Source organism: Cherax quadricarinatus, chromosome 1 (genome assembly GCF_038502225.1).
Source record: "Cherax quadricarinatus isolate ZL_2023a chromosome 1, ASM3850222v1, whole genome shotgun sequence".
Lineage (NCBI taxonomy): Eukaryota > Metazoa > Arthropoda > Malacostraca > Decapoda > Parastacidae > Cherax > Cherax quadricarinatus.
The window spans coordinates 103,270,165-103,294,170 of record NC_091292.1 but is presented as its reverse complement, the minus strand read 5'-3'; the positions used below and the strand labels follow the sequence as shown (position 1 = coordinate 103,294,170).

The 24,006-nt window shown below is 40.0% G+C and overlaps 1 protein-coding gene across 1 annotated transcript in view; it reads right to left on the bottom strand.

Annotated features, from left to right (window-relative positions):
• LOC128685785 (integrin alpha-PS2) overlaps positions 1-24,006 on the bottom strand; it is a gene marked incomplete in the record, with an annotated part of 489,877 nt that overhangs the window by 35,253 nt on the left and 430,618 nt on the right. Inside the window, 5 exon segments of the mRNA XM_070085511.1 lie at positions 7,894-8,063; positions 18,928-19,159; positions 19,877-20,079; positions 20,593-20,735; positions 22,180-22,364. Of these exon segments, the coding sequence (XP_069941612.1) occupies positions 7,894-8,063; positions 18,928-19,159; positions 19,877-20,079; positions 20,593-20,735; positions 22,180-22,364 (933 nt within the window).

Below are 24,006 nucleotides of genomic sequence, written 5' to 3'. Positions count from 1 at the left end.
AAATTAATCAAAACAAAAATAAATAATGAAATAAAATAAAATAAAAATAAATAAACCTAACCATAGATGGCAACACTCAACACGCCTTTGTTTACATCAGAACAGCTGTGTTTTCCCGCTGATGGGTGAGTATGGGAGATTCCTCTCCAATTTTCTGTAGTTTATATGATTTGATAGTCTTACGCATGATGCAATAACAATAATGGTCAGTGATTTATAAAGGGAATAATAGTGCTGTAGTGGTTATGCTGAATATAATAGGTACATGATGTCACTACTTTAATAGCCTAATCTAGTAATACTATACTGTCTTGAGTTTATTCTCTTTAAAATGCATGATTTAACAAGATAGTTATAATGGCTGTTGGTAAATGGTTTTGGTTGTCTTGATGTACTTTCCCTATTAAATTTAATCTAAATAGCCAGAATGTATTTAATTAGACCTTAAACAGGCTCACACCGACCCCCCCCGCCCCACCCCCAAGCTGGAAAGGGTCGCTTCGCTTACCCGTAACTCAAAGGGGCCCCGCCAATCTGAATAGCCTAGGGCCCGGAGACTTCTTAATCCGGCCCTGCACACCCCTATGGGTTTTCTTCTATTTTCTTACTAGTTCTTGTTCTTGTTTATTTCCTCTTACCTCCATGGGGAAGTGGAACAGAATTCTTCCTCCGTAAGCCATGCGTGTTGTAAGAGGCAACTAAAATGCCGGGAGCATGGGGCTAGTAACCCCTTCTCCTGTATATATTACTAAATGTAAAAGGAGAAACTTTCGTTTTTCCTTTTGGGCCACCCCGCCTCGGTGGGATACGGCCGGTGTGTTGAAAGAAAGAAGAAAGAATTATACGTGCTCTCTGCCAATCCCTAGGTACCTTCCCCTTTTTCATACATTTCCTCTTTCAACAAACCGGCAGTATCCCACCAAGGCAGGGTGACCCAAAAAGAAAAATGAAAGTTCCTCTTTTCAAATTTAGTAATTTATACAGGAGAAGGGGTTACTAGCCCCTTGCTCCTGCCATTTTAGTGGCCTCTTACAACATGCATGGCTTACAGAGGAAGAATTCTATTCCACTTCCCCATGGAGATAAGAGGAAATAAACAAGAACAAGAACTAGAAAGAAAATATAAGAAAACCCAGAGGGGTGTGTGTATATATATATATATGCTTGCACATGTATGTATAGTATGACCTAAGTGCAAGTAGAAGTAGCAAGACGTACCTGAAATATTGCATGTTTCTTTCTTTCTTTCAACACACCGACCGTATCCCACCGAGGCGGAGTAGCCCAAAAGGAAAAAATGAAAATTTCTCCTTTTACATTTAGTAATATATACAGGAGAAGGGGTTACTAGCCCCTTGCTCCCGGCATTTAGTCGCCTCTTATGACACGCATGGCTTACGTAGGAAGAATTATGTTCCACTTCCCCATGGAGATAAGAGGAAATAAACAAGAACAAGAACTAGAAAGAAAATAGAAGAAAACCCAGAGGGGTATGTATGTATATATATGCTTGTACATGTATGTATAGTGTGACCTAAGTGTAAGTAGAAGCAGCAAGACGTACCTGAAATCTTGCATGTTTATGAGACAGAAAAAAGACACCAGCAATCCTACCATCACATAAAATAATTACAGGCTTTAGTTTTACACTCACTTGGCAGGATGATAGTACCTCCCTGGGTGGCTGCTGTCTACCAACCTACTACCTACTTTCATACATTTATTAAACAAAAATACCAACCACTAACACTATATCCCCCCCCTGCTTTTAACATTTCTGTCATGATCCTGTCAGTTCCAGCTGCTTTACACCCTTTCATTCTACATAATGCCTCACGCACCTCCCCCACACTCACATCCTGTTCTTCTTCACTCCTAAAAGATGGTATACCTCCTTGGCCAGTGCATGAAATTAAGATAAGATAAGATAAGATTTCGTTCGGATTTTTAACCCCGGAGGGTTAGCCACCCAGGATAACCCAAGAAAGTCAGTGCATCATCGAGGACTGTCTAACTTATTTCCATTGGGGTCCTTAATCTTGTCCCCCAGGATGCGACCCACACCAGTCGACTAACACCCAGGTACCTATTTGCTGCTAGGTGAACAGGGCAACAGGTGTAAGGAAACGTGTCGAAATGTTTCCACCTGCCGGGAATCGAACCCGGACCCTCCGTGTGTGAAGCGGGAGCTTTAGCCACCAGGCCACCGGGCCTCCCTTTCTTCATCGACATTTAAAAGTTCCTCAAAATATTCCCACCATCTACCCAATACCTCCATCTCCCCATGTACTAACTCCCCTACTCTGTTTTTAACTGACAAATCCATTCGTCCTCTAGGCTTTCTTAACTTGTTTATCTCACTCCAAAATTTTTTCTTATTTTCATCAAAATTTCTTGACAGTGCCTCTCCCACTCTATCATCTGCTCTCCTTTTACACTCTCTCACCACTCTCTTCACCTTTCTTTTACTCTCTATATACTCTGCTCTTTTTATTGTAAAAACCTCTCATAAGCTACCTTTTCCTCTTTTATCACACCCTTTACTTCATCATTCCACCAATCACTCCTCTTTCCTCCTGCACCCACCCTCCTATAACCACAAACTTCTGCCCCACATTCTAATACTGCATTTTTAAGCCTTTCAGGGTTTCCGACGTACTAGTACGGCTTACGCACCAGGGTTATTGAAGTACTAGTACGCCTGAATTCTAGCGCCTTCAGATCTAGCAAGAGAAAGCTGGTAGGCCTACATATGAAAGAATGGGTCTATGTGGTCAGTGTGCACAGTATAAAAATAAGCCTGCAGCACACAGTGCATAATGAGAAAAAAACTCCGATGACATTCTTCTTTGCAAATATACAGGGTCTAAAGCCAGCAACAAACAACAAAATACCTTTCATCCGTGGACTGCTTGCAGAGGCAAAGGCAATGTTCGCGGCTTTCACTGAGACCCACATAAAGGATCACTTGGACAACGAAATATGGATCCCAGGTTACAGCCTATACAGATGTGACAGAGTGAACAGGCAAAAGGAGGGGGTTGGCCTGTACATTGCAGAGTCACTTGTTTGCACAGAACTGCTAAATGCCTCAAATGATGTAGTGGAAGTTTTAGCAGTAAAGGTCGAGAACCAAAACCTAGTCATTGTGGTAGTCTACAAGCCTCCGGATGCAACATCCCAGCAATTCCAGGAACAGCTGTTAAAAATTGACCACTGTCTGGAAAATCTTCCAGCTCCTGCACCCAACATCTTGCTCCTGGGGGATTTCAACTTAAGGCACCTAAAATGGAGGAATATAGCAAATAATATTATTGCAGTAATAACACCAGGAGGCAGCTCTGATGAAAACTCACACTCACATGAGCTTTTAAATCTCTGCACAAAATTCAATTTAAACCAGCAAATAATAGAGCCTACTAGACTGGAGAATACACTAGACCTCATCTTCACTAACAATGATGATCTGATAAGAAATGTCACCATATCAAAAACAATATACTCAGATCACAACATCATTGAGGTTCAGACATGTATGCGTGGAGCCCCAGACCGACATAATGAGACTAGTCACGAGGGAGCATTCACCAAATTCAACTTCAATAACAAAAACATAAAGTGGGACCAAGTAAACCAAGTCCTAACCGATATAAGCTGGGAAGATATACTAAGCAACACAGACCCCAACGTATGCCTAGAACAGATTAACTTGGTGGCACTCGATGTATGCACAAGGCTTATTCCTCTAAGAAAAAGGAGGAGTAGATGTAAAATAGAAAGAGACAGGCGCTCCCTTTACAGGCGACGGAAAAGAATAACAGAGCGGCTAAAAGAGGTCAATATATCTGAAATGCGAAGGGAGGCACTGGTCAGAGAAATAGCAAGCATCGAACTCAAGCTAAAGGAATCTTATAGGAATCAGGAATCGCGGGAAGAACTAAAAGCCATAAATGAAATCGAAAGAAACCCAAAGTATTTCTTCTCCTATGCCAAATCAAAGTCGAGAACAACATTAAGTATTGGGCCCCTACTTAAATAAGATGGGTCCTACACAGATGACAGCAAGGAAATGAGTGAGCTACTCAAGTCCCAATATGACTCAGTTTTTAGCAAGCCGCTAACCAGACTGAGAGTCGAAGATCAAAATGAATTTTTTATGAGAGAGCCACAAAATTTGGTTAACACAAGCCTATCCGATGTTATCCTGATGCCAAATGACTTCGAACAGGCGATAAATGACATGCCCATGCACTCTGCCCCAGGGCCAGACTCATGGAACTCTGTGTTCATCAAGAACTGCAAGAAGCCCCTATCACGAGCCTTTTCCATCCTATGGAGAGGGAGCATGGACACGGGGGTCGTCCCACAGTTACTAAAAACAACAGACATAGCCCCACTCCACAAAGAGGGCAGTAAAGCAACAGCAAAGAACTACAGACCGATAGCACTAACATCCCATATCATAAAAATCTTTGAAAGGGTCCTAAGAAGCAAGATCACCACCCATCTAGAAACCCATCAGTTACACAACCCAGGGCAACATGGGTTTAGAACAGGTCGCTCCTGTCTGTCTCAACTATTGGATCACTACGACAAGGTCCTAAATGCACTAGAAGATAAAAATAATGCAGATGTAATATATACAGACATTGCAAAAGCCTTCGACAAGTGTGACCATGGCGTAATAGCGCACAAAATGCATGCTAAAGGGATAACAGGAAAAGTCGGTCGATGGATCTATAATGTCCTCACTAACAGAACACAGAGAGTAGTCGTCAACAGAGTAAAGTCCAAGGCAGCTACGGTGAAAAGCTCTGTTCCACAAGGCACAGTACTCGCTCCCATCTTGTTCCTCATCCTCATATCCGACATAGACAAGGATGTCAGCCACAGCACCGTGTCTTCCTTTGCAGATGACACCCGAATTTGCATGACAGTGTCTTCCATTGCAGATACTGCAAGGCTCCAGGCGGACATCAACCGAATCTTTCAGTGGGCTGCAGAAAACAATATGAAGTTCAACGATGAGAAATTTCAATTACTCAGATATGGTAAACACGAGGAAATTAAATCTTCATCAGAGTACAAAACAAATTCTGGCCACAAAATAGAGCGAAACACCAACGTCAAAGACCTGGGAGTGATCATGTCGGAGGATCTCACCTTCAAGGATCATAACATTGTATCAATCGCATCTGCTAGAAAAATGACAGGATGGATAATGAGAACCTTCAAAACTAGGGAGGCCAAGCCCATGATGACACTCTTCAGGTCACTTGTTCTATCTAGGCTGGAATATTGCTGCACACTAACAGCACCTTTCAAGGCAGGTGAAATTGCTGACCTAGAAAATGTACAGAGAACCTTCACGGCGCGCATAACGGAGATAAAACACCTCAATTACTGGGAGCGCTTGAGGTTCCTAAACCTGTATTCCCTGGAACGCAGGCGGGAGAGATACATGATTATATACACCTGGAAAATCCTAGAGGGACTAGTACTGAACTTGCACACGAAAATCACTCACTACGAAAGCAAAAGACTTGGCAGACGATTCAACATCCCCCCAATGAAAAGCAGGGGTGTCACTAGCACGTTAAGAGACCATACAATAAGTGTCAGGGGCCCGAGACTGCTCAACTGCCTCCCAGCATACATAAGGGGGATTACCAACAGACCCCTGGCAGTCTTCAAGCTGGCACTGGACAAGCACCTAAAGTCGGTTCCTGACCAGCCGGGCTGTGGCTCGTACGTTGGTTTGCGTGCAGCCAGCAGCAACAGCCTGGTTGATCAGGCTCTGATCCACCAGGAGGCCTGGTCACAGACCGGGCCGCGGGGGCGTTGACCCCCGGAACTCTCTCCAGGTAAACTCCAGGTGTTTTTGGTTTAAACAAGCGACTTTGCACTGTATTTTTGTATGGTATTTATGGTTGTATTCTAGTTTTCCTGGTCCTATTTTATAGAATGGAAGACATTTTACAGAAATTGAGATGATTTTGATTGGTTTCACAATGAAAAGTACTTTGAAATTGAGCTCAAAGTAGCAGAAATGTTCGATTTTTGCCGAAGTTCAAAAGTAAACAAATCATGCCACGCATCCAATACATTTCAACTGGTGAGCCTAATATTCTTTCACAAGTGCGCTGATATTATTTATACCATTTCTACACTAATGTAGAAGTCTGCATAACAGTAAATCTTTTAATTTTTGTGAGTATAAAAATTCGAAGTGGAAAGCAAAAGAAATGTAAGAGGGGCCTGGGGACATGACTAATGAACAGAGGAAATGTTATTTTAGTGCCAGGAATGTCTGTCTTTATTCTGGACCCTATTTGGAAATTGGCATCTTTTGAAATTTGTGTGAAATTGGCAAAACTGCTAATTTCTGATCATTTTACAGGATAGTTGATATTGGTAAATGGGTGGTTTCTTGTACTCATTCGATAGAAAAAATGGAGTTCTACCAAAATAGTTATGATTTTTGTCAACTAGTACACTGGAATTGGCAGAAAATAGGGCTCAAAGTGGGCGAAATCGCCAATGCGAAAACATCGTCGAGACCACTAACTTCGTGAGAGCATAATTCCGTAAGATTTCCATTAAATTTCATACTTTTGGTGTTATTATGATCGAGAAAAGATTCTCTATCTTTTCATAAAAAAAAATCTTTTTTTTTTTTTTCCGAAAAATTTTCAACCCTGAGAACAAGTTTAGGAGAGGGCCTCTCGACCCCAAAAGGGTTAAAACTATTCCAACCCTCTTCAAATCCCCCCCACTACTCATACTTGCACTAGCCCACCTTTCTGCCAATAGTTGCTTATATCTCACCTGAACTTCTTCCTCCCTTAGTTTATACACTTTCACCTCTCTCTTACTTGTTGTTGCCATTTTCCTTTTGTCCCATCTACCTCTTACTCTAACTGTAGCTACAACTAAATAATGATCCGATATATCAGTTGCCCCCTCTATAAACATGTACATCCTGAAGCCTGCCCATCAACCTTTTATCCACCAATATATAGTCTAACAAACTATTTTCATTACGTGCTATATCATACCTTGTATATTTATCTATCCTCTTTTTCATAAAATATGTATTACTTATTACCAAAACTCTTTCTACACATAGCTCAATTAAAGGCTCCCCATTTTTATTTACCCCTGGCACCCCAAATTTACCTACTACTCCCTCCATAACATTTTTACCCACTTTAGCATTGAAATCTCCAACCACAAGTACACTCACACTTGGTTCAAAACTCCCCACACACTCACTCAACAATTCCCAAAACCTCTTTCTCCTCTACACTTCTCTCTTCTCTAGGTGCATATATATATGCTAACTATAACCCACTTTTCACATCCAACCTTTATTTTACTCCACATAATCCTTGAATTAATGCATTTATACTCCCTCTTTTCCTGCCATAGCTTATCCATCAACATTATTGCTACTCCTTCTTTAACTAACTCTATTTGAAACCCCTGACATAATCCCATTTACTTCTCTCCACTGAAACTCTCCCACCCCCTTCAGCTTTATTTCACTTAAAGCCAGGACATCAAGCCTCTTCTCATTCATAGCATCCACAATCATCTCTTTCTTATCATTCGCACAACATCCACGCACATTCAGACATCCCACTTTGACAATTTTCTTCTTCTTCTTCTTCTTCTTTTTAGTAATCTTTACAGGAAAAGGGGTTACTAGCCCATTGTTCCTGGCATTTTAATATTATTTTAATATTATTTCAGAGTACATGATTAGCAGCACAATATGTATAACAGTACCAACTCAAGCCAAACATATCCCATCTCACTCATAATCACTACCTATCACAGAACTCCCACATGACTCACTTATTCAAAACCAACATTAACTTAGCAACATACCCATAAAGAATAAGATTGGTGTTCACATCAACAAGGATATTCTTGTAAGCAACATTGTCCCCACGATGCCTAGCTTCCTCGCTATTGGTGCTGTTGGCTGTCACTAGGAACTCAAAACGGGGGTCTTCCAGTGAGCCAGATTTCTGCTGGAATAGTACTATGAAGTGCACCTGTGGGAGGAATGGTAATAACAATGTGAAATATCTTAGCATGAAACTCAAGTCAAATCAAAATTAATGTTATTTATTCATTTATATTTTCAAAATTTTAACTCAGTCTCATTTTATAGCTACTTACTTCCCTATATATATATACATGTTATATACATATATATATATATATATACATATATATATATATATATATATATATATATATATATATATATATATATATATATATATATATATATATATATATATATATAAATATATATATTTTATTTTTTTTATTATCACACTGGCCGATTCCCACCAAGGCAGGGTGGCCCGAAAAAGAAAAACTTTCACCATCATTCACTCCATCACTGTCTTGCCAGAAGGGTGCTTTACACTACAGTTTTTAAACTGCAACATTAACACCCCTCCTTCAGAGTGCAGGCACTGTACTTCCCATCTCCAGGACTCAAGTCCGGCCTGCCGGTTTCCCTGAATCCCTTCATAAATGTTACTTTGCTCACACTCCAACAGCACGTCAAGTATTAAAAACCATTTGTCTCCATTCACTCCTATCAAACACGCTCACGCATGCCTGCTGGAAGTCCAAGCCCCTCGCACACAAAACCTCCTTTACCCCCTCCCTCCAACCCTTCCTAGGCCGACCCCTACCCCGCCTTCCTTCCACTACAGACTGATACACTCTTGAAGTCATTCTGTTTCGCTCCATTCTCTCTACATGTCCGAACCACCTCAACAACCCTTCCTCAGCCCTCTGGACAACAGTTTTGGTAATCCCGCACCTCCTCCTAACTTCCAAACTACGAATTCTCTGCATTATATTCACACCACACATTGCCCTCAGACATGACATCTCCACTGCCTCCAGCCTTCTCCTCGCTGCAACATTCATCACCCACGCTTCACACCCATATAAGAGCGTTGGTAAAACTATACTCTCATACATTCCCCTCTTTGCCTCCAAGGACAAAGTTCTTTGTCTCCACAGACTCCTAAGTGCACCACTCACTCTTTTTCCCTCATCAATTCTATGATTCACCTCATCTTTCATAGACCCATCCGCTGACACGTCCACTCCCAAATATCTGAATACGTTCACCTCCTCCATACTCTCTCCCTCCAATCTGATATTCAATCTTTCATCATCTAATCTTTTTGTTATCCTCATAACCTTACTCTTTCCTGTATTCACCTTTAATTTTCTTCTTTTGCACACCCTACCAAATTCATCCACCAATCTCTGCAGCTTCTCTTCAGAATCTCCCAAGAGCACAGTGTCATCAGCAAAGAGCAGCTGTGACAACTCCCACTTTGTGTGTGATTCTTTATCTTTTAACTCCACGCCTCTTGCCAAGACCTTCGCATTTACTTCTCTTACAACCCCATCTATAAATATATTAAACAACCACGGTGACATCACACATCCTTGTCTAAGGCCTACTTTTACTGGGAAAAAATTTCCCTCTTTCCTACATACTCTAACTTGAGCCTCACTATCCTCGTAAAAACTCTTCACTGCTTTCAGTAACCTACCTCCTACACCATACACTTGCAACATCTGCCACATTGCCCCCCTATCCACCCTGTCATACGCCTTTTCCAAATCCATAAATGCCACAAAGACCTCTTTAGCCTTATCTAAATACTGTTCACTTATATGTTTCACTGTAAACACCTGGTCCACACACCCCCTACCTTTCCTAAAGCCTCCTTGTTCATCTGCTATCCTATTCTCCGTCATACTCTTAATTCTTTCAATTAAAACTCTACCATACAATTTACCAGGTACACTCAACAGACTTATCCCCCTATAATTTTTGCACTCTCTTTTATCCCCTTTGCCTTTATACAAAGGAACTATGCATGCTCTCTGCCAATCCCTAGGTACCTTACCCTCTTCCATACATTTATTAAATAATTGCACCAACCACTCCAAAACTATATCCCCACCTGCTTTTAACATTTCTATCTTTATCTCATCAATCCCGGCTGCCTTACCCCCTTTCATTTTACCTACTGCCTCACGAACTTCCCCCACACTCACAACTGGCTCTTCCTCACTCCTACAAGATGTTATTCCTCCTTGCCCTATACACGAAATCACAGCTTCCCTATCTTCATCAACATTTAACAATTCCTCAAAATATTCCCTCCATCTTCCCAATACCTCTAACTCTCCATTTAATAACTCTCCTCTCCTATTTTTAACTGACAAATCCATTTGTTCTCTAGGCTTTCTTAACTTGTTAATCTCACTCCAAAACTTTTTCTTATTTTCAACAAAATTTGTTGATAACATCTCACCCACTCTCTCATTTGCTCTCTTTTTACATTGCTTCACCACTCTCTTAACCTCTCTCTTTTTCTCCATATACTCTTCCCTCCTTGCATCACTTCTACTTTGTAAAAACTTCTCATATGCTAACTTTTTCTCCCTTACTACTCTCTTTACATCATCATTCCACCAATCGCTCCTCTTCCCTCCTGCACCCACTTTCCTGTAACCACAAACTTCTGCTGAACACTCTAACACTACATTTTTAAACTTACCCCATACCTCTTCGACCCCATTGCCTATGCTCTCATTAGCCCATCTATCCTCCAATAGCTGTTTATATCTTACCCTAACTGCCTCCTCTTTTAGTTTATAAACCTTCACCTCTCTCTTCCCTGATGCTTCTATTCTCCTAGTATCCCATCTACCTTTTACTCTCAGTGTAGCTACAACTAGAAAGTGATCTGATATATCTGTGGCCCCTCTATAAACATGTACATCCTGAAGTCTACTCAACAGTCTTTTATCTACCAATACATAATCCAACAAACTACTGTCATTTCGCCCTACATCATATCGTGTATACTTATTTATCCTCTTTTTCTTAAAATATGTATTACCTATAACTAAACCCCTTTCTATACAAAGTTCAATCAAAGGGCTCCCATTATCATTTACACCTGGCACCCCAAACTTACCTACCACACCCTCTCTAAAAGTTTCTCCTACTTTAGCATTCAGGTCCCCTACCACAATTACTCTCTCACTTGGTTCAAAGGCTCCTATACATTCACTTAACATCTCCCAAAATCTCTCTCTCTCCTCTGCATTCCTCTCTTCTCCAGGTGCATACACGCTTATTATGACCCACTTCTCGCATCCAACCTTTACTTTAATCCACATAATTCTTGAATTTACACATTCATATTCTCTTTTCTCCTTCCATAACTGATCATTTAACATTACTGCTACACCTTCCTTTGCTCTAACTCTCTCAGATACTCCAGATTTAATCCCATTTATTTCCCCCCACTGAAACTCTCCTACCCCCTTCAGCTTTGTTTCGCTTAGAGCCAGGACATCCAACTTCTTTTCATTCATAACATCAGCAATCATCTGTTTCTTGTCATCCGCACTACATCCACGCACATTTAAGCATCCCAGTTTTATAAAGTTTTTCTTCTTCTCTTTTTTAGTAAATGTATACAGGAGAAGGGGTTACTAGCCCATTGCTCCCGGCATTTTAGTCGCCTCATACGACACGCATGGCTTACGGAGGAAAGATTCTTTTCCACTTCCCCATGGACAATAGAAGAAATAAAAAAGAACAAGAGCTATTTAGAAAAAGGAGAAAAACCTAGATGTATGTATATATATATGCATGTGCGTGTCTGTGAAGTGTGACCAAAGTGTAAGTAGGAGAAGCAAGATATCCCTGTTATCTAGCGTGTTTATGAGACAGAAAATATATATATATATATATATATATATATATATATACTGTGCTTATGGGAGATTCTAAAGAAAAATTGCAAAGGTTAGTGGATGAGTTTGGGAATGTGTGTAAAGCTAGAAAGTTGAAAGTGAACATAGAAAAGAGTAAGGTGATGAGGGTGTCAAATGATTTAGATAAAGAAAAATTGGATATCAAATTGGGGAGGAGGAGTATGGAAGAAGTGAATGTTTTCAGATACTTGGGAGTTGACGTGTCGGCGGATGGATTTATGAAGGATGAGGTTAATCATAGAATTGATGAGGGAAAAAAGGTGAGTGGTGCGTTGAGGTATATGTGGAGTCAAAAAACGTTATCTATGGAGGCAAAGAAGGGAATGTATGAAAGTATAGTAGTACCAACACTCTTATATGGGTGTGAAGCTTGGGTGGTAAATGCAGCAGCGAGGAGACGGTTGGAGGCAGTGGAGATGTCCTGTTTAAGGGCAATGTGTGGTGTAAATATTATGCAGAAAATTCGGAGTGTGGAAATTAGGAGAAGGTGTGGAGTTAATAAAAGTATTAGTCAGAGGGCAGAAGAGGGCTTGTTGAGGTGGTTTGGTCATTTAGAGAGAATGGATCAAAGTAGAATGACATGGAAAGCATATAAATCTATAGGGGAAGGAAGGCGGGGTAGGGGTCGTCCTCGAAAGGGTTGGAGAGAGGGGGTAAAGGAGGTTTTGTGGGTAAGGGGCTTGGACTTCCAGCAAGCGTGCGTGAGCGTGTTAGATAGGAGTGAATGGAGACTAATGGTACTTGGGACCTGACGATCTGTTGGAGTGTGACCAGGGTAATATTTAGTGAAGGGATTCAGGGAAACCGGTTATTTTCATATAGTCGGACTTGAGTCCTGGAAATGGGAAGTACAATGCCTGCACTTTAAAGGAGGGGTTTGGGATATTGGCAGTTTGGAGGGATATGTTGTGTATCTTTATGTGTGTATGCTTCTAGACTGTTGTATTCTGAGCACCTCTGCAAAAACAGTGATAATGTGCGAGTGTGGTGAAAGTGTTGAATGATGATGAAAGTATTTTCTTTTTGGGGATTTTCTTTCTTTTTTTTTGGGTCACCCTGCCTCGGTGGGAGACGGCCGACTTGTTGAAAAAAAAAAAAAAATATATATATATGTAGTTATAGGTAGTAGGTTGGTAGACAGCAACCGCCCAGGGAGGTACTACCGTCCTGCCAAGTGAGTGTAAAACGAAAGCCTGTAATTGTTTTACATGATGGTAGGATTGCTGGTGTCCTTTTTTCTGTCTCATGAACATGCAAGATTTCAGGTACGTCTTGCTACTTCTACTTACACTTAGGTCACACTACACATACATGTACAAGCACATATATACACACCCCTCTGGGTTTTCTTCTATTTTCTTTCTAGTTCTTATTCTTGTTTATTTCCTCTTATCTCCATGGGGAAGTGGAACAGAATTCTTCCTCCGTAAGCCATGCGTGTTGTAAGAGGCGACTAAAATGCCGGGAGCAAGGGGCTAGTAACCTCTTCTCCTGTATATATTACTAAATGTAAAAGGAGAAACTTTCGTTTTTCCTTTTGGGCCACCCCGCCTCGGTGGGATACGGCCGGTGTGTTGAAAGAAAGAAAGATATATATGTAGTAGGTTGGTAGACAGCAACCACCCAGGGAGGTACTACCGTCCTGCCAAGTGAATGTAAAACAAAAGCCTGTAATTGTTTTACATGATGGTAGGATTGCTGGTGTCTTTTGTCTGTCTCATAAATATGCAAGATTACAGGTATGTCTTGCTACTTCTACTTACACTTAGGTCACACTACACATACATGTACACGTTTATTTATACACACTCATCTGAGTTTTCTTTGATTTTATCTTAATAATTCTTGGTCTTATTACTTTTCCTTTTATATCCATGGGGAAGTGGAATAAGAATCTTTCCTCCGTAAGCCATGCGTGTTGTAAAAGTCAACTAAAATGCCGGGAACAATGGGCTAGTAACCCCTTTTCCTGTAAAGATTACTAAAAAGAATAAGAAGAAGAAAATTGTCAAAGTGGGAAGTCTGAATGTGCGTGGATGTTGTGCAAATGATAAGAAAGAGATGATTGTGGATGTTATGAATGAGAAGAAGCTGGATGTCCTGGCTTTAAGTGAAACGAAGCTGAAGGGGGTGGGAGAGTTTCAATGGAGAGGAATAAATGAGATTAGGTCAGGGGTTTCAAATAGAGTTAGAGCTAAAGAAGGAGTAGCAATAATGTTGAAGGATAAGCTATGGCAGGAAAAGAGGGACTATAAATGTATAAATTCAAGGATTATGTGGAGTAAAATAAAGATTGGATGTGAAAAGTGGGTTATAGTAAGCGTGTATATACCTGGAGAAGAAAGAAGTGTAGAGGAGAGAGAGAGATTTTGGGAAATGTTGAGTGAATGCGTGGGGAGTTTTGAATCAAGTGTGAGAGTAATGGTGGTTGGGGATTTCAATGCTAAAGTGGGTAAAAATGTTATGGAGGGAGTAGTAGGTAAATTTGGGGTGCCAGGGGTAAATGTAAATGGGGAGTCTTTAATTGAGCTATGTGTAGAAAGAGATTTGGTAATAAGTAATACATATTTTATGAAAAAGAGGATAAATAAATATACAAGGTATGATGTAGCACGTAATGAAAGTAGTTTGTTAGATTATGTATTGGTGGATAAAAGGTTGATGGGTAGGCTCTAGGATGTACATGTTTATAGAGGGGCAACTGATATATCGGATCATTATTTAGTTGTAGCTACAGTTTGAGTAAGAGGTAGATGGGAAAAGAAGAAGGTGGCAACAACAAGTAAGAGGGAGGTGAAAGTGTATAAACTAAGGGAGGAGGAAGTTCGGGGGAGATATAAGCGATTGTTGGCAGAAAGGTGGGCTAGTGCAAAGATGAGTAGTGGGAGGGTTGAAGAGGGTTGGAATAGTTTTAAAAATGCAGTATTAGAATGTGGGGCAGAAGTTTGTGGTTATAGGAGGGTGGGGGCAGGTGGAAAGAGGAGTGATTGGTGGAATGATGAAGTAAAGGGTGTGATAAAAGAGAAAAAGTTAGCTTATGAGAGGTTTTTACAAAGCAGAAGTGTTATAAGAAGAGCAGAGTATATGGAGAGTAAAAGAAAGGTGAAGAGAGTGGCAAAAGAGTGCAAAAGGAGAGCAGATGATAGAGTGGGAGAGGGACTGTCAAGAAATTTTAATGAAAATAAGAAAAAATTTTGGAGTGAGTTAAACAAGTTAAGAAAGCCTAGGGAAAGTATGGATTTGTCAGTTAAAAACAGAGTAGGGGAGTTAGTAGATGGGGAGAGGGAGGTGTTAGGTAGATGGCGAGAATATTTTGAGGAACTTTTAAATGTTGAGGAAGAAAGGGAGGCGGTAATTTCATGCACTGGTCAGGGAGGTATACCATCTTTTAGGAGTGAAGAAGAGCAGAATGTAAGTGTGGGGGAGGTACGCGAGGCATTACGTAGAATGAAAGGGGGTAAAGCAGCTGGAACTGATGGGATCATGACAGAAATGTTAAAAGCAGGGGGGGATATAGTGTTGGAGTGGTTGGTACTTTTGTTTAATAAATGTATGAAAGAGGGGAAGGTACCTAGGGATTGGCAGAGAGCATGTATAATCCCTTTATATAAAGGGAAAGGGGACAAAAGAGATTGTAAAAATTATAGAGGAATAAGTTTATTGAGTATACCAGGAATAGTGTACGGTAGGGTTATAATTGAAAGAATTAGAGGTAAGACAGAATGTAGGATTGCGGATGAGCAAGGAGGTTTCAGAGTGGGTAGGGGATGTGTAGATCAAGTGTTTACATTGAAGCATATATGTGAACAGTATTTAGATAAAGGTAGGGAAGTTTTTATTGCATTTATGGATTTAGAAAAGACATATGATAGAGTGGATAGGGGAGCAATGTGGCAGATGTTGCAAGTATATGGAATAGGTGGTAAGTTACTAAATGCTGTAAAGAGTTTTTATGAGGATAGTGAGGCTCAGGTTAGGGTGTGTAGAAGAGAGGGAGACTACTTCCCGGTAAAAGTAGGTCTTAGACAGGGATGTGTAATGTCACCATGGTTGTTTAATATATTTATAGATGGGGTTGTAAAAGAAGTAAATGCTAGGGTGTTCGGGAGAGGGGTGGGATTAAATTATGGGGAATCAAATTCAAAATGGGAATTGACACATTTACTTTTTGCTGATGATACTGTGCTTATGGGGGATTCTAAAGAAAAATTGCAAAGGTTAGTGGATGAGTTTGAGAATGTGTGTAAAGGTAGAAAGTTGAAAGTGAACATAGAAAAGAGTAAGGTGATGAGGGTATCAAATGATTTAGATAAAGAAAAATTGGATATCAAATTGGAGAGGAGGAGTATGGAAGAAGTGAATGTTTTCAGATACTTGGGAGTTGACGTGTCGGCGGATGGATTTATGAAGGATGAGGTTAATCATAGAATTGATGAGGGAAAAAAGGTGAGTGGTGCATTGAGGTATATGTGGAGTCAAAAAACATTATCTATGGAGGCAAAGAAGGGAATGTATGAAAGTATAGTAATACCAACACTCTTATATGGATGTGAAGCTTGGGTGGTAAATGCAGCAGCGAGGAGACGGTTGGAGGCAGTGGAGATGTCCTGTCTAAGGGCAATGTGTGGTGTAAATATTATGCAGAAAATTCGGAGTGTGGAAATTAGGAGGTGTGGAGTTAATAAAAGCATTAGTCAGTGGGCAGAAGAGGGGCTTTTGAGGTGGTTTGGTCATTTAGAGAGAATGGATCAAAGTAGAATGACATGGAAAGCATATAAATCTATAGGGGAAGGAAGGAGGGGTAGGGGTCGTCCTTGAAAGGGTTGGAAAGAGGGGGTAAAGGAGGTTTTGTGGGCGAGGGGCTTGGACTTGCAGCAAGCGTGCATGAGCGTGTTAGATAGGAGTGAATGGAGACGAATGATACTTGGGACCTGACGATCTGTTGGAGTGTGAGCAGGGTAATATTTAGTGAAGGGATTCAGGGAAACCGGTTATTTTCATATAGTCGGACTTGAGTCCTGGAAATGGGAAGTACAATGCCTGGACTTTAAAGGAGGGGTTTGGGATATTGGCAGTTTGGAGGGATATGTTGTGTATCTTTATACGTATATGCTTCTAAACTATTGTATTCTGAGCACCTCTGCAAAAGCAGTGATAATGTGTGAGTGTGGTGAAAGTGTTGAATGATGATGAAAGTATTTTCTTTTTGGGGGTTTTCTTTCTTTTTTGGGTCACCCTGCCTCGGTGGGATTTTTTTTTTCAACAAGTCGGCCGTCTCCCACCGAGGCAGGGTGACCCAAAAAAGAAAGAAAATCCCCAAAAAGAAAATACTTTCATCATCATTCAACACTTTCACCACACTCGCACATTATCACTGTTTTTGCAGAGGTGCTCAGAATACAACAGTCTAGAAGCATACTCATATAAAGATACACAATATATCCCTCCAAACTGTCAATATCCCAAACCCTTCCTTTAAAGTGCAGGCATTGTACTTCCCATTTCCAGGACTCAAGTCCTGTGTACATATTAATTTATTTATTATATTTACTTATGGCCTAGATTTCCATTTTTTTTTTTTAACAAGTCGGCCGTCTCCCACTGAGGCAGGGTGACCCAAAAAGAAAATACTTTCATCATCATTCAACACTTTCACTTCACTCACACATAATCACTGTTTTTGCAGAGGTGCTCAGAATACTACAACAATTTAGAAGTATATATGTATAAAGATACACAACATATCCCTCCAAACTGCCAATATCCCAAACCCCTCCTTTAAAGTGCAGGCATTGTACTTCCATATTCTTACTTTTTAATGGCTGAACTCCTCAAGGAAGGCTCTCTGACATCTGATTTCTTGATTTCAACTCTTTATTGAGAATATCTATTTAGATATTCTGTACACAAGGGAAAGAGGGAAAAGAGGGGAAAGAAAGGGAAGTAGAGAGGAAGGAAGGGAGGAGAAAGGGAGGGAAGGAAGGAGGGATAGAGGATAGGTGGGTGGTTAGAACCAATTAATGGCTTATGAAAATGTTCCCTCAAATATCACTCTAAACTGGTTTATATTGACATTCACTGGAAAGACTTAATAGAATGAACAAATCTGGGCATGGTAAATCCAAGGAGCCTATTTTTGAATGAAGTCCTATGCTTGGTTTTCAATTTAAGTGTGTATGCCAAATCAAAAGAAACTGAACACACAGCCAGAGTAAGCTGGATTGTTTCAACACAAAGTCTCGACTAGGAATGGAAGGAGAAAAGGAAATAGTAATATGGATGTATATATTCACAGGTTCATAACATGAGCACTTTAATCCAGACAAAGACAGACTGGAAGGAGGAGGAGGAGGATTTTGTTTTTCTCAAGTGTCCTTTAAGCAAATTCATATAATTTTTGTATAGTATAATGATTTGCTGCACATGTAGAAATCTCATATTTTTGGGGGTAAATATTAGTTAAGAAATGTGGAATGAATCCCTATATGTACTTTGTGTGTTATAACGAATTCGATTTATGTGAATTTATTGTATGCACCATGGGCCAGGCACACATCTATTGTACAGTGATGAAGCCCATATAGCGTACATAAGCATTAATACACTGCTCTTAAAATTTAATTTAATAAACTGCAACTGTCTACTGTATGTTTCCCAGCCTCACATACATCTATACATTATTTTTCAAATAACATAAAGTTTAAGTATCACCATGGGGAAGTAGAACAGAATTCTTCATCTATAAGCCATGTGTGTCGTAAGAGGCAACTACTTCAGTGGAATACGGCCAGTGCATTGAAATAAAGTTTGAGTAGCACTAATGTATTGCACTGCAGTACATCCCTGCAAGCTTGAAGGTTAGTCACTGATGATATTAATGCAAACAGAACTGGTCCATTTCTACAAGAATATAAAATAAATGAACTCATGCAGAAAATCATACAAACATTCAAATAACAAACATCAAAACAGAAGTCTGCACTAATACATATGAACTGTAATGAGATCCCACAAAAATACATAAACAAAAGACTAGTCCCATGCCTGCTTGTAAAATGAGAATGTTTCTTAACTTACACCCTTGTGCCTGGGTAGTGGGTTGCCAATATCACAGATGAGGGTGGTGTTGGCACCCATGGTGCGTGGGGAGCAGGTAACGGAGGTATTATCCTTAGCAGCAAAAGTGTTATACAGCAGACCAGCAGGAATAGGTATGTAAACTTTTGCCTCAAATGCATCATCAGCATTATTGACCACTCTTACATCCACCTCCAGCTGCTCCTTCTTCCGAAAAACAAAAGTGTCTGGCCTGAAAAATGAGCATGAATGATAACAGTGAGTTAGGCCTAGGAGGCGACTATACCAAAATCCTTCTTTAGGTATTAAATGAAAGCTATGAGTCAAGCCTAGCAAGTAACTATGGTATTTAATTCTCTCAACTGACACTGCTTTATGGAAGGAAAACAAGGAGGCTTATACAGAAACTAAAATAAATTGCAATGTCTATTTCTTTATATAATCCTAGTGTCCGATGAAAGTGAATCACGAGTACACCAAATATCACACAAAATAAACAATTTAAAAAAATGTTCATCACAAAGAATAGATATACAGGAAGGCTCCATTTATACAGCAGGTTAGGTTCCGGGTTACTGCTGTAAAGTGAAACACAGGCCCCCCACTCCCTTTCTTTTTTTTCACTTTCAAATGCAAATAAAAGACTGATAACATGTTTACGTTATCATATATTAAGCGAGGAATTGAGCAAAGCTTAAAAAATGCATATACAGTGCACACATTACTTACCTTAAAATATATCTATACTTAGCTTATAGTGAGTGGTAAGTATATTCATTGTAGGTAGCCTGAATAAATGAAGAATGGATATAATCGAAAACCACTGCATTAGCCAAAGATTGTAAAGCAAGGCTCTCCTGTATAGTATAATCTCAACTACAGATTTTCTGAAAGCAAACAATAAAAAAAGGGACTCAAGCATAGATTAAAGGATGAAGAAGAGACTCACGCAGTAAAGGTGAGAATGAGGTCAGGGATGCAAACATTGTCATCTCCACAATTCTTCTGGATGGTGAGGGAGTCTGAAAGGGCGAGCTTCTGACGCTGATTGAGGATGGGTGTGAGGGAGCGTGGGGTCCTGCGGTACTTGGGCTCCACCAGCTGATACTTAACCTCAGCACCGATAGGCGTCAATTTGTCTGTCAGTGTCGGCTGTTGAGAAGGGGTGACAAGGAAGAGAGCTACTTATATTATGATTAGTTTAGTTTTAGTATCATTTGTGTGATTACAATTTGTAGTTTCAAGAGCATATGTATGTTTGTGGTGTTCTGTTCTCATTGTTAAGATCAAGAACAATATAATTTCCAAAGGTTTTAGTATACACTGCCTCAAGTTACTACTATTTGTTAAGAAATATTTCCTAGTAACCTTTTGGTACTACTTTCTCATAGTTTACAATTGAAGAATGCTAAAAATTATGCTCATCTATCTTTAGTCCAGCTTCAAGGTTCATCTCTCTTAGATCTTTAAATTATTTTGCAAGATTTTTTCCAAGCCTTTCCTTAATATGTATATGTAAAAAATTTATGTGAACACCACAATACAGATGCAATCACCATAGTTGGTGGATACTTTTTGCACCTTCACACAATTGATGGTTGGAGTACCTGCTGCCCTTACACCACTACTCAACACCTAGGCAAGAGTCAACATTCAAGAACTTACTGCAACATACACCTGGTGCAGCTGACACCTGGGGATTTCCTTCTCAAGCTGGATTGTTTCTTTCAACATCCACTGGTCAGTGTTGAGGAAGAAGATGCGTGCAGTATTTACTTTACCATCCAATGTGTACTCCACGTCCAGTTCTGTGGGATGAAAGACTCAGTGTTAATTTCTTAAGAACATAACAAATTTGTTTCTGTCTTAAAAACAGAACATTTTTGCACTTTAATTATGAGCAAAACACATTTGTTTCTTTCCAGAAAAATAGAGAACACTTCATAAATAAAAAGAAGTTGAGAGAGAAACATATTAAAATTCTATTCCTTTAAAACATCTTGCTTGTTGATTAAAAGCTTCTCGAACATCACAGCCACAGAGGCCCCAACAAACTATCTACCTTTTTTTATATCTTTATTTACCACAAGTACATGTACAAGTACATGCCTCGGTGGGAGACGGCCGACTTGTTCAAAAAAAAAAAAAAAAAAAACATGTACATGGTATACAGCCCTAGCTGACATCAATGACATACTACTATATAGAAAGCCGCTTGTTATGCTGAGCATTTTGGGCAAATTAGGTCAGTTTTTGTCCCAGGATGTGACCCACACCAGTCTACTAACACCCAGGTACCCATTATACTGATAAGTGAACATGGACAGCCGGTGTGAGGAAACACGTCCGATGTTTCCACCCCTTCGCTGGGAATCAAACCCAGACCCTCAGTGTGAAGCGAGAGCTTTTGCCACCAAGCCACTTTATCTTTCACAGACCCATCTGCTGATATGTCTACTCCCATGTATTTGAATACATTCACTTCTCCCATACTCCCTTTAATCTGATATTTGCTCTATCATGGCCTAGACTTTTAGTCACTCCCATAACCAACAGCCAGATCAATCAGGCTAATAACCAAAAGGCCTGTTCCAGGACCAGAACAGGCCTTTACATATCCTCCAAAATTTTTCAACCAACTCTTGTAATATGTTTTCAGTCTCCCAAAAGAACTGTTATCAGTAAAGAGCAACTGTGACAGCTCCCATTTTGTATCAGATCCAATATCATTTAATTCCATGCACCTCTTCCAAAACCCTAGCATTCACTTTTACAATAGCATGTATAAATATTAGACAACCATGGTGACATCACATAGCCTGTCTAGGAAATAGTCTCCCTCCCTCCTACATGCCCTAACCTGATCCTATCCACATAAAAAATCTTTACTGCATTTAGTAACCTACTGTTTATTACATACACCTGCAACATAGCTTTAATTCTTTCTACTATATGCCTTTTCTAAGTCTATATGTGCAACAAACAGCTCTTTACCCTTATCTAAATGCTGATCACTTATATGCTTCAATATGAACACTTGGAAGGAGAAAGGAAGAGAGGGGAGGAATGAGAGGAAGATGGGTAAGACTTCAAGGGACTGGAAGCAAGCAGTGTGTAGGTTCTAGTCTGCCTCTCACAATGTAACCCAGCACAAACCTTACAGACTACAACACTTTACCAATGTGAAAACTCAAGAATAAATGTAATTTGATTTGTTCATGTCACATAACTGTGAATCATAGAGTGCCTTACCAATGTCCTCAGGAACTCCAAGACCACCATAGCCCACACAGAATTCAAGGGGAACACAGGTGACAGGTCTGCCACTCTGGGTGCGGCAGCCAGCCTCCAGGCTTGCTCCAGATTCTATGTCGATGATCTTGCCCTCTGACAGGAAGGTGAGGCTGTGATTTAGCAGATTCACAATAGGCCGGGATCTGCAGTGGAATCAAAGAAGCAGAAGTTGGTGGGAGGGTAGTGGATGAGAAACCAAGTGTGAGGGTAATTAAAATACACTGTTATGTACACTATTATTATTTTTTTTTTTAACAAGTCGGCCATCTCCCACCAAGGCAGGGTGACCCAAAAAGAAAGAAAATCCCCAAAAAGAAAATACTTTCATCATCATTCAACACCTTCACCTCACTCATACATAATCACTGTTTTTGCAGATGTGCTCAGAATACAACAGCTTAGAAGCATATACGTATAAAGGTACACAACATACCCCTCCAAACTACCTATATCCCAAACCCCTCCTTTAGAGTGCAGGCACTGTACTTCCCATTTCCAGGACTCAAGTCTGGCTATATAAACATAACCGGTTTCCCTGAATCCCTTCGCTAAATATTACCCTACTCACGCTCCAACAGCTCATCAGGTCCCAAATACCATTCGTCTCCATTCACTCCTATCAAACACGCTCACGCATGCCTGCTGCAAGTCCAAGCCCCTCACCCACAAAACCTCCCTTACCCCCTTCCTTCCAACCTTTTCGAGGATGACCCCTACCCCGCCTTCCTTCCCCTACAGATTTATACGCTCTCCATGTCATTCTACTTTGATCCATTCTCTCTAAATGACCAAACCACCTCAACAACCCCTCTTCAGCCCTCTAATACAGTACTTTTATTAACTCCACATTTTCTCCTAATTTCCACACTCCGAATTTTCTGCATAATATTTACACCACACATTGCCCTTAGACAGGACATCTCCACTGCCTCCAACCATCTCCTCGCTGCTGCATTCACAACCCAAGTTTCACACCCACATAAAAGTGTTGGCACTACTATACTTTCATACATTCCTTTCTTTGCCTCCATAGATAACGTTTTTTGTCTCCACCTATACCTCAATGCACCACTCACCTTTTTTCCCTCATCAATTCTATGATTTTTTCTTTTATATTTTATTTAAAAAATACATCACAGCACATAAAAAATAACAAAACAGGCCTTATCTGTCAACAAATGTAATAAACTTTCCATGGCCATATAATACCACATACAAATATAATAATTATACATCATGTAACAAATATTATCTACTGAAAACACACACAGTAACCAAAGGAGAGAATTGATACATACTTCCGTACTAACTACATCAAAAGTAAAACCAGATATTCTGTACTATGACTTAACGTCATAAGGTACTAACTCAAAAGAGTTAGTACCTTCCCCAGACATAACCCCCCCCCCCTATCTGAAAAGTACAACATAAATCAGAACCACAAGGGTACACAATAAATTAAGTTAACCCTAACACATCTATTATGCTATCCAAAAGTATGAATCTTACGACACGTAAGAATATGAAGCATAAACTACAATGATACATCTGTTCCCTAAACTTAAAATGGTAAAGGTTATAACTGACTCACGGATTACAAAACAAACTGCAAGTGCAAAAAGTACATTATGTAAATATGGAACAGTTTGATTTCTAACATTGGTTATAAAGAATTTCCTGTAGTCAAATTACATTAACAAGATCCGTCCACATCATAATCTCACACGACCAACGATACCGTACAATATAATAAGATAAGATTTCGTTCGGATTTTTAACCCCGGA